Source organism: Podarcis cretensis, assembly GCF_951804945.1.
Source record: "Podarcis cretensis genome assembly, chromosome: 10".
NCBI classification, from domain to species: Eukaryota; Metazoa; Chordata; class Lepidosauria; order Squamata; family Lacertidae; genus Podarcis; species Podarcis cretensis.
The window spans coordinates 73,533,852-73,545,907 of NC_137179.1; the positions used below are offsets into that span (position 1 = coordinate 73,533,852).

At 44.7% G+C, this 12,056-nt stretch overlaps 1 protein-coding gene across 1 annotated transcript in view; it reads right to left on the bottom strand.

The window, feature by feature from the left end:
• Nucleotides 1-12,056, bottom strand: part of SEMA3C (semaphorin 3C) — a 145,138-nt gene that overhangs the window by 78,706 nt on the left and 54,376 nt on the right. The window contains exon 3 of the mRNA XM_079993655.1: nucleotides 448-608. Within this exon, the coding sequence (XP_079849781.1) occupies nucleotides 448-608 (161 nt within the window). The remainder of the gene's footprint in view (nucleotides 1-447; nucleotides 609-12,056) is intronic.

Here is a 12,056-nt window from a genome sequence, read left to right on the forward strand (position 1 = left end):
ACCCCTACTTCTAATTTTTGACCCATCACTGGACAATTTGTCAAAAGCACTGGTTGTAAGTCTAGGTTCACTAAAATAATAACACCCTAAATATCAGACAAACATATTGTCCAGCTTTGGACAGGAGCCCCCTCTCCAGAGTGGATCAAGCCTACCAAACTGCAGACAAATGGGTCCAGGGGCTTCTTGTGCTGGAAGTCAAAGGGATTCATTTTCCTCCACAGTCCCAAATGAGGGGGCGGGGCGGGGAATGAGGCTCTGTCTTAAATATGCTGTTTGAACATATTGTTCTGCTAATGTACAAGCAGCAACTGTTCTGAGCAGGCGTGGAGCTGGCATGTTGCCTGACAATGGGATAATGATGAAACACCCTCCTTCCTCTTTTCTTTGAAAGCAGAAGCATGCAGTAAAACGATCCCAGCTTCCCAAAGCGCTTTGTGGACTTACACTCAGAGGGTCCTGGCTTATATTATTGATATTCAAAGACAGAATGTGATCTTTGCTGCCAACGTAGATGCGGTCCTGATCTTCATCCATCACCAATATCCTGTAGTCTAAGGGGTGGTGGGAAAGAGCATAAAACTGAGCGGTCTTCGTTTCCTGCAGTTCTGCGAAAGAAAGAGGAAGCATAGCTTAATAGATGCATTCATTGGCTTCCCTTGCTTGTATAACCGCATCTTGATAAAAGATGTAGCGTGCTAATAAAAATGCAGATTTAGCTGTACCCTCAGCAACTTAAGAATTTAAATGCATCATTCTTAGACTGAAGTAAAGCATCTGAAATAGTCTTATTCATTCATCCAAATGTTGTGTTAATGAAAATTAAAATTTACAGCTGTGCCTTCTAAAGCAGTGTTTTTCAACCACTGTTCCGCGGCACACTAGTGTGCCGCGAGATGTTGCCTGGTGTGCCATGGGAAAAATTAAAAAATTCAAAGATTTTTTTTTAAAAAATGTCAAATTTTCACCCACTAGGCGGGCGCCGGACCACGCACTTGTTGCCTCCGGCGCGGCGGGCGGGTGAGGCGCCCATGTCTCTGCCGGTGGTGCTGTTGGGCTCGTGCTGCCCGCTGGCCCGGCTCTCGGCGGCGCCCGAGGCGCCCAGACCCGCCGCCTCCGCCCGGCCGCCATGGTCCCGCTCCGGGTGGCCTGGGCTGCGCTCAGCCGCGCTCTCCCCCGGCGGGGCCTGCCGCTGGGCGGGGAGGCCGCCACGCCGTCTCGGCCGGGGCTGCTGCCAGCGCGCCCTCTGCTGTCTCTGGGGCTGCTGCAGCTGATCCTGGGCCTCTGCCTGGTGGCGCTCAGCTTCGGGGCGCTGTCCCTCAGCAGCTCCCCGCAAGTGAAGAACTCCTGCCCCTTCTGGGCCGGCTCCTCGGTAAGTGCGCCTGGCCCAGCACCTCCGGGGCTGCCCAGGGCCGGGCAGTCTGCAGCCAGGAAAAGGCCTGCTCTTGACATTCCCCTCAGAGGCGAGCTTCCTTTGTTGACCCCGATTGTTTCCTTTCGGTTCTCCGCCAGTGAGTGTTTGCCCTCCAATGGCAGGAGGGCCCGGCCCTTAGCGAGAGGCAGCTCGGGGGGTCGAGCGCCTCTATAATAAATACCAATTACTGTTGATGTCAAATCTGCAAGATTCGGTTGTGCCTATTTACCTATGCATGTATTAAAATGATACATTCCATGAACCTTCCTCGTGTGGAGAACAGTTGATTTGTTTTGTAAATATCACTTGATAAATATCATTTATCATATGACATTTGATCCCATGCACAAGGCACAATAATAATTCTTATTGGTTTCCATGGAATTTGTTTTTCTATGTGCTGCATCTCCCTGCCTCTGAGGGTTGCAAATTATGTTAACTTTCAGAACTGAAGATACAGTACTCCCATATGTAATGTATCTTCAGTGCTCAAGGGAAATAATGGGAACCTCATTATTACCTCCAAAGTTTTCCGGGTTATGCATCTCTGTTTATTTAAATAATAACTTAAATATTATTTTAAAAATATAACCATTTTTATATCTGCTGATTATGATGTGCCTGGTTATGTGCTGGCTATGCACATGCACACTCCGGCCCGCAGGCGTCTGCGGGACCGTGAACTGGCCAAAGCCACAAAAACTTTGCCGACCCCTGGGGTACAGCATGTGCTTAGCATGCAGAGAGTCCCAGGTTTAAAACGCAGCATCTCCTCGTGGGGATGAAAAACCCTGCCTGATACCCCAGAAAAGCACTTCCAGACAGTGTGGACAATACGCACCAATGGTCTGACCCACTGCAAGGCATTTTAAGTTTTGGGCATCTTGTATTATCTGAACACAGGAGCAACTGTTCTTCATGCTATTAAAAAACACCAAAGGCACGCAATTAATAAGATAAAATTGGGGCACCTAGCCCCCTTTTTTGTAACCAGAGAGCTAAAACCGTATCAGATCCGTATCAGTGAGAAATTTGCATTGCAACTTGACGAGTCTACTGATATCAGTGGACATGCTCAATTCTTGGCCAATGTGCGTTTTGTTGATGGTGATGCAATTAGAGAAAACTTCTTTTTTTTGCAAGGCATTGCCAGAAAAAACAACAGGAGAAGAAATTTTTCGGGTCACATCAGAATACCTTGAACAAGGAGGACTTAAGTGGGAAAACTGCACAACTGTCTGCACCGATGGAGCTGCAGCCACGGTCGGGCACACCAAAGGCTTTGTAAGCAGAGTGAAGGAAAGAAATCCAGATGTGATTGTTACGCATTGTTTTTTACACCGTGAGGCCCTCGTAGCCAAGACTTTACCAGCAGACCTAGTTCATGTGTTGGATGATGTTGTGCGCATGGTAAACTTTGTAAAGTCACGACCCGTGAAAAGTCGCATATTTGCAGCTTTGTGTGAGGAGATGGGAGCGAAGCATAAAACCTTGCTGTTTCATACGGAGGTCCGGTGGTTGTCGCATGGCAAGGTCTTGGTTCGTGTGTATGAGCTGCGGGAGGAACTTAAAGTGTTTATGACAAATGAGAGGTCAGATTACGCAAAGCTGCTTGCAAGTGATGAGTGGTGTGCAAGGCTGGCATACCTGGCAGATATATTTCATCATCTGAATGAACTGAACACACGAATGCAAGGCCGAAATGAAAACCTGCTTACAAGTACAGATAAAATAAATGGATTCCGTTCAAAGGTGCAACTCTGGCATCAACACGTGGAAAGTGGCAATCTTGAAATGTTCACACTCACCAAGCAATGGCAAGGTGTTCACACTGCTGCACTGTGTGAGATAATAGTTAAACATTTAAAAACTCTCGAGGAGAAGTTGTCATTTTATTTCTCTTCAGTCTCCACTGAATGCCTTGACTGGGTTAGGGACCCTTATAGCTCAGCATCAGTTGGTGGAAAGGACATGACTTTACAGGAGCAGGAGGAACTAACTGAACTGGGACAAAATCGTGGTTTCAAGCTAAGATTTGCTGATCTACCTTTGGACAGTTTTTGGTTTGATACTGCCAAGGAGTTCCCCCTTCTGGCAAACAAAGCTATTTTGACATTGCTCCCATTTTCCACTACATATCTGTGTGAGATGAGCTTTTCAAGCATGATTGCTATAAAAACTAAATACAGAGAGAGACTGAGAGCTGTTGACGAAGAGCTACGTGTGTGTCTTTCTTCGATTCCAGCCAGAATATCAGCTTTGTGTTCAGCCAAACAGGCCCAGGTTGCGCACTGAATAAAGTATTTTATAATTTTTCATATTTCTGTTTACTTTCTATTTCATAATAAAGTAATTATAAAATACTTTCTTTGTGTTTATTTGATTCCTATTCAAGAGAATTACTTTATATATAGTCAATATAGGCACAGAGTTAAATTTTTTAACATTTTCCAATGGTGGTGTGCCTCGTGATTTTTTTCATGAAACAAGTGTGCCTTTGCCCAAAAAAGGTTGAAAAATACTGTTCTAAAGCACATCATATATCAAATTAATCAATGAGAACTTTGCATATTATGGCCCACAGAAATAAACTTCATCTAACATAACTAAGATATAGATTAGCTAGAATCAATTGAGGCTTATTTTCTGGGGAACTATTATGTCACAAAGAAATGTTTTCCCCAGTCTCTTAACAGCCCAACCCTGCGCATATCTACTCAAAGGTAAGTTCCACTGGCTTCTCTGGAACTTGCTCTAAGATAAGTATGTACAGGATTGCAGTATAAACTTTTTTTCACTTTTAAAAGTGCCTGACTTTTTAAAAAAGGAACAATCACACACACAAACACATACAGAGAGATATGTTTGTGTGTGCACAGAGACATTTATGAGCTATGTTCTTATTTTCTTGCTAACTAGGAATCATATTCAGATTGTCTCACTTTGCATACCATCGGGCTGCTACAACTCAATATTATGAATATTGCTAGAGGACAACACTTCTGGCATCAAACATAGCTTTAGTACTTCAAAATAAGCCACCAGCATTTTAGTGTGTATTTCTTCTAATAGACGCATTTTTGCAAGCAATTTTCCTTAATAGAAAGAATTTGTGCATATTATTTTCACAAGAGCAGGCATTTTTATAGACATGTTCCCCCTAATATGTGCATTTTTGTGGAAATAATTTGACTGAAGCACTGCACTACAAAATTCAGAGAATTGTAATTTCAAAGGAGAGCTGTGTTTCTGTTCACATATTGTTTCATGCCAACCATGCAAACTGCAGCATGACAGCATCCTTAGGATAATTTGTATTAGGACAGGTGTAGGGAACCTTTTGACTTGCAGATGTGGATGAGCTGCAACTCTTATCATCCCTGGTCATTGGCCATGCTTGCTGCAGCTAATGGAAGCTATAGCTCCAGCAACATCTGGGAAGTTAAAGGTTCCCCACTCCTACATTAGGATTTTCAGTGGTGGTAAATTTTTGGTTGTTCATTCACACATCCCCATGTTCACCGATGAATCTTTCCACATAAGTTCAAGTGATCAAAGTCAAAGGATCTGCTATCATTTCATTAGAAATAATATGTTCTTTTTAAAAATAATAACCTTTAGTAATGACTGTGTGTGTGTGTGTGTGTGTGTGTGTGATGGCCAGATCTGAAACTTTGATCTCCTGAAAAACAATCCAAGTCGCATGCCTTATGAATCTGGGAATGTCACCAAAGAAAGCATTCAAGCCTAGATGTTAAATGAGCCATTAGGAAGTAAAGCCTCTTAGCACTTTTGCAAGTAATATTTTTGCATGCCGATCAAAACAAGGCTCCAGTGTACTCCTTCAGTAAATAGCTACTGACCCTTTCTCTACAAGAGTTACCTTTGTTCTCTCTGCCTAAAAAAGGTCAATGAATAAAGTCTTGGCTGTCCTGAGGTGATTAAGTCAATACCAATGACAAATCACACACTCAGAAATCTGATCTATAACAAACCAGTTACTTAGTGCTCCCATTTCTTTAAATAACAATAGATTATAAATATTTGCTCTCCAGCACACTCTGAAGCTATTATCTGAAGGCAAACTGGAGTTATACTGAGACCAAACCATATGATGTGTGAAATATGTGGATACATGTTGATGTGGGGTGGGGGTGGGGGGTGAAATAGCAACCAACAGTAGGAGGAAACAGGTCATCAGGCTTGCACAAAGCAGGAAGTATGGGTTTAATCTTTTTGCTCCATGCCATTGTCCTCACAAATAAGCCCCATAGCTGCTTTTTACCCAAGGAAGATCTACTGGAGCCAATTGAAACATCTCTCTGGAAGAAAACAGCAGCTTGAGAGGAGGGAATTTGTGCTGGGAACTCAGTGTTGAGAAAAAGAGGGTTTAAAATAATAAACCTTCCCTACAAGGCTTGATCTCCATCTCCCAGATGTTATTTAATTGTGTTTGTTTTCTTCAAAAAAGAACAAACCATCACCAGCTTGGCCCACTGCCCACTGGCTTTGCCATAACACCAAGGTCCACTTCAACAGTTGAAAACAGAAGATGAAATAGAAGTGGCAGACAATGAATTCTGCATCGCCATTCGTTTTGATTTATCTGGAGTCTACATCAAGCAAGTTCACATCTGCACATTTAGAGCACAAAGGTAGCTTGCATGTGTGAATGAGCCACTGTAGACCTGACACCAGAGATAGCCTATTTATATCACACACAATACTTCTCAACGGAATTGGCTCAAGCAGCCAGCTGCAAATGATCAAGTCCTGAGTGGCGGGGGGATTGAGAAATCAAATGATGTACAGCCATGTGTAAACCAGACCAGTACCATACATTTCATTCTCAGTGTTATGCTTAGGCAACAGACAACAGACACTGAAATAATTTGTCTATTGTCCCTTCTCTGCATGAGGCATAGGAATGACCCCTGTGGCAGTGAGGATGGGCTTGCAGGCATTATTCTGCAACCAAATTTGGGCAGAAAAAAATTGAGACTTAAAAGATAAACCCCAATATAGAACAGAAGCGGAGAGATAGATAGATGATAGATAGATGATAGATAGATATAGATAGATTCCTTTTTTAAAAGCACGTAAGACATAGGGCCAATTCTTATTTGATTGTATTGATTATATTGGTCAATATTTTGCAAGTTGCTAGCTTTAATTAAAGGAGCACGTAGAAATTACAAATTTCTTTAATGGCTCCAGTGGAACTGCAATCCAGCACACACACAAAACCCCTACACCCACCATTTACGCAGTATCATTCAAATATAGACCCTGTAGGGAGTGTGGTGACTGGCCAGGCTGCCAACTGCATCCCTGTAGCTGTGAAGCAGCAGTGGCACTATCAGTTAAAAATACCCAGAACATTTACTGGTTAATTTTTCTAGTAAGGCTCTTTCCCACAGTGTTTGGTACCATTGGTCCATGCTTATTCCTGACAGGTCTCTGGCTATGATGTTTCTGGCTGCTGAAAGCATACAAATCAATATGGCTAACCTGATCCAAAACACCCACCCACCCCACTCACACATGAAAACAAAGACCCCCACAGCCAACCACAAATGAACAGCCACACCCTAGGCCAACCCCAACCTCTCTCACCACCAAAGGAACACAAGCGAACAGCAGAGAACCCGCACAAGCAACGCTGACACAAAACCCCACATATATTAGCTAAAATAGAAACATCGCCAACTGATCCCACCCCCACTCACCTTTCCCCCCTCCACCTAGGACATTTTTAGACCTTGTCCTAGAGTTGAGCTGAAAACACTATCCTACTGGGGCTGCAAAGGGGCCCATGAAAGTGAGGCAGCATTTTCTGCTCAGTATTATTAGCATGATGGAAGGATGGGCGCTTCCACTAACTGAATGGTAGGGATGGCGTCCCTCTGGCCTTCTAGATGTTGTTGGACTCCAACTCCCATCAGCTCCAGCCAGCCTGGCCAGAGGACCAAAAGTTTCACAGCATTTTGAGGGTCAAAGATTTCCTATTCCTGCTCTGTTGCCAATGTGCAATAACATGTGGCCCAGAGCCAAACACTCAACGGTTGATTCAAGTGAAATTCTTTCTTCTTTGGAGGATTGCATAAACTGAGCCTGCATGCATCCGTGCATCCATGCCACACAGTAATTTAAACACACATTGGGATATATGCATCCCTACTATCCTTCCTGACATGGAAAAGATCCTGTGTAGGCATGCAAACAAGGCTTATTATATGTGTGAAAAAAAATGATAAAAGTCCACTCACTCATATATTAAAAAGGAAGACAAAAAGCAGTAAGCAAGGGTGTCAGTCTGCAGTTACACACTATGTTTGATTAAAGACTTCTCTGAGTCCATATAGTGGCAATATGCGTGTCAGCATTTTCCCCCTTAATAGATTAAGTACCCTCCAAAAATCTATTTCTTATTTATTACAAAAAGATTGCTCTGTTGGCTTTTTAGCCAATAAAATATATAAACACTGGAGCTTAATTAAAAAGGTGTCATGATCAAAGCTTCTACCGTATAACAAAGGAATGGATTTTAATTCCCCAAGATGCTGTTTAGAATTAAGATTTATTGTCCCAGTGTAGGATATGGGCTTTCTCAAGGTGCCCTTGGCAGTGGGGGAGAGGCCGGGGGGACATAGATGTGGAACATTTTCTCCTTAACTCTAATGGTTATAGAAATATTTATTGTGCAGTGAGTTTAAACAGCAATACAAGGCAATAAATCCATGCCTGTCATGGATTGAGAGGGGACGAGAGCTGTTCATAAAACAGGAGGAGGAATCCAACCGTCCTCCAGATGTTGTTGGACTCCACCTCCTACCACCTCTGGAGAAATACCACAGTAGCTGGGGCTGATGCAAGTTGAAGTCCCACAATACCTGGCGGGGGGGGGGCAGAGGCTCCCCATCTCTGCTGTCTCGGACAAGTGCTTTGATATGACACACCTTTTCGAGCATCTCTTTGGCTTGTTTGCAATGTGCATTTTTGGGTGTCCAGATGAGAAATTCTTCACACACAGAGAGAGAGCTGCAATGAGAATGAATATTTACACAAATTCCTTAAATCATCCTGTAACTATGATCATGACTCAGCCAAAGTTAGGTGCTAAACTGCCCAATCCTATGCAGGTCAAATCAGAAGTAAGTCCCTTATAGTTGAATGGAACTTACTTACTCCAGACCCTCCAAGGGTCCCTATTTTCCAGGGACGTCCCAGATTTGATCCCGGAATGTCCCACTTTTCCTTAGGATATCCCTATTTTCATTGGAGAAGTATTGGAGGGCATGGAGTTATCCAAACCCCGAGCCATCTGAAGGGAAGTTTTTTAAAAAAAATATTGTGTTTTTATATATGTTGGAAGCTGCTCAGAGTGGCTGTGGCAACCCAGTAAGATGTGTGGGGTACAACTAATAAAGCTGAATTACTGTGTCGTGAAATGATGCATGTCTTAAAAGTGTGTCAACAACATGGGAAGTTTGGAAAGCTCTGCTCCACACCGTGATCCAGCCAACATGAGCAACTTTTCTCATGTTTTCTAGGTACTGCACAAGACTTATGACACATTTAGTGGTTAGGGCACGATCCTAACCTTCCCCTGGTTGGCATCCATCTGTCTCGGGAGACACTGAAGGAGTCCGCCTTTGGGGGTGAGGTCAAGCTGTTGGAAGGTTGCAGCACCTGCTGTGGCTGTAGAGTAACCTTCCCCTACTCCACCCACAAACAGATGGTAAAGGTAAAGGTACCCCTGCCCATACGGGCCAGTCTTGACAGACTCTGGGGTTGTGCGCCCATCTCACTCAAGAGGCCAGGGGCCAGCGCTGTCCGGAGACACTTCCGGGTCACGGGGCCAGCATGACATCGCTGCTCTGGCCAGAGCCAGAGCCGCACACGGAAACGCCGTTTACCTTCCCGCTGGCAAGCGGTCCCTATTTATCTACTTGCACCCGGAGGTGCTTTCGAGCTGCTAGGTTGGCAGGCGCTGGGACTGAGCAGCGGGAGCGCACCCCGCCACAGGGATTCGAACCGCCGACCTTTCGATCGGCAAGCCCTAGGCGCTGAGGCTTTAACCCACAGCGCCACCTGCATCCCATTAAAACAGATGGTAGTAGAGGGTTTTGCAGAATTGTGGGTTCATCTCTATATCCATGGTTCTGTAGCTCGTGGAGGCCACAGTGGAAGATGGGAGGGGCAGGACAAGTGGGTCAGGCCACATGCCTTCGTGTGATGGGAGTAAGTCTAGCTCAGGATCCAGCAGAATCCAGACTGCCCCCGCACCAGAACTGCCCCACCCTCAGGATACCCCGTTTGGGGATTTCTGCTGACTCCTACCACTGGGCCTTCCACCTGCCTGCACACCTCCACTCATTTCAGCACCTCCTCCAGTCCAGCAGAAGGGTGTTTGCATTGCTCTGTTATTCAGTTAAGGATTGAAGAGCCTGAAGTGAAAGTTCCTTTCTCACTGGATACAGAAGCTATTTTGCCCCCATGTCTGGCTTCAGGTTTGGTCGCTAGTAAGGTTTTGTGGTGTGTTTTGTTTTTTCAATTAACTGCTACCGAGCTGTTCATCTACCCCATGCTGAGTGAATGTACGGAACAGGAAATTGTTAAAATGCTGAAGCTCTCCAAGTCACTGGGGATACACAACTTCTCCACAACAATTAGAAGCTTTAACCGGCCCCAGAGTTATGCATTTGTAAGTCTCATTTGTTTCAGTATGTCTTTCTGTTTGTGCCTGTATGCAGAGAGCAGGTCAAATATGAACATCACACATGACTGTGAAAACTATTCCCCATCCCCTTTCTAGCCACTCTCTTCTCTACTTGTACATAATCACAGAGCCCCACTCCTTACATAGACTTGCACAGTCACAGCTTCCTCCCAAGAATCCTGGGAACCATAGTTTGTTGATCACAGAGCCATAATTCCCAGCACATTTAGCTATCTACAGTTCCCAGGATTCCTTGGGGGAAAGCCATGACTGCTAAGGTGATTTAAGAGTGCTTTAACAGTGGCAGGACCTCACCCCTTTCCTTTCCTCCCCTCCACTCAACACATCCATCAACAGGTACTTATGAACCAGGAATTTTGTGCACATGCCTGCACCTTCTGCAATGCAACTTCCTTTCTTGGTGAGGAAAGATGCACAAATTGAGCAACCCTGTATAAAGCCAGATGAAGCACCTCCACCACACACTCTTTATCAAATACATTAATAGTAAGGTAAAGGGACCCCTGACCGTTAGGTCCAGTCGTGGATGACTCTGGGGTTGTGGTGCTCATCTTGCTTTACTGGCCAAGGGAGCCGACATTTGTCCGCAGAAAGTTTTTCCGGGTCATGTGGTCAGCATGACTAAGCCGTTTCTGATGAAACCAGAGCAGCGCACGGAAGCGTCGTTTACCTTCCCGCGGGAGCGGTACCTATTTATCTACTTGCACTTTGACGTGCTTTCAAATTGTAAGTTGGCAGGAGCCACGAACCGAGCAATGGGAGCTCACCCCGTCGCGGGGATTCGAACCGCCGCCTTCCGATCGGCAAGCCCAAGGCTCAGTGGTTTAGACCACGGTGCCACCCGCGTGGCAGTACTGTGCTAAAACCTCTCTTCCTGTTTCTTGAAACTTCTCTTGCAAAAGAGGCTTCTGTTTTTCTGCTTCATTTGCATGCTGCTTTGGGATTTCTAAATTCCATAGAACAGTAAGGTTCTTATCATTGCAAGATGGTGAAGGGTGGGGTCTGTTTGTCTTTCCATTAACCATTTCCCCAGTGCAGCCTAGGTAATCCTCCCCTGAGCTATAACTGAAGCCCAGGAAGCCCAGGAGCCTGGCTACCAAGCACCTGAGATTAGGGTGCTTGCTGGGTTTCTTTTAAAAGGGAATTCTTCCTTTGACCTTTATAAAACACATCTTTCAGTACTTCAGAAGTAAATAATAATAAAAAAAGAAAATTAACTGTCGGGAGCATGGTGTCAGGGCTGCCCTACCATTAGGCATACTGAGGCGGCCTCCTCTGTGCCCCATAAACCTGCCTGCTGCCCTCATTTGTGGTGGGCCATGCTGTCCTACTGCCAGTGCTGAAGCTGACTTTGGTACATGGAACTGGGGAGGGAAATGCCATATTGTCCTTTGCAGGTATTGGGATGCTCTGAGAGGCAGCCTATCCATCATTTTGTTCACATCAAAGTCCAGCAAAGGAGCACCTGGGAGGGCTGCAGAAATGCAGACCACCAGACGGATTGTGAAATGAAAAGAAAAAACACTCACAAAACAACTTGGCCACTTCAAGGTAAGCACAAAAAACCCCACCCTGCTCCCCACTCTTAAGAATTTTGTCAAAAAAAATCCCCCTCCTCTTTCATAATTTTTGAGAGCAATTTCTTTTCTCATTAATTGATGGAGTAAAGCCAGACAAAAATTAGAAGACTTTTTTTGGGGGCAAAGCAATAATTGATAGACTTTCTGCACCTTTGAAAGGGGTGATTTAACCCATTTTAAGTCCTGATCCTGTTCAACCACCCTCCTACCCCCAAAAGCTCTTTGACAGTGAGGGTGAATGACACATTTAATGCAGCATAGAGTTTGGCCTTGAGACAAAGAATTAACAGAGCATTTCTGAAAAACTTCCAAGCACAAT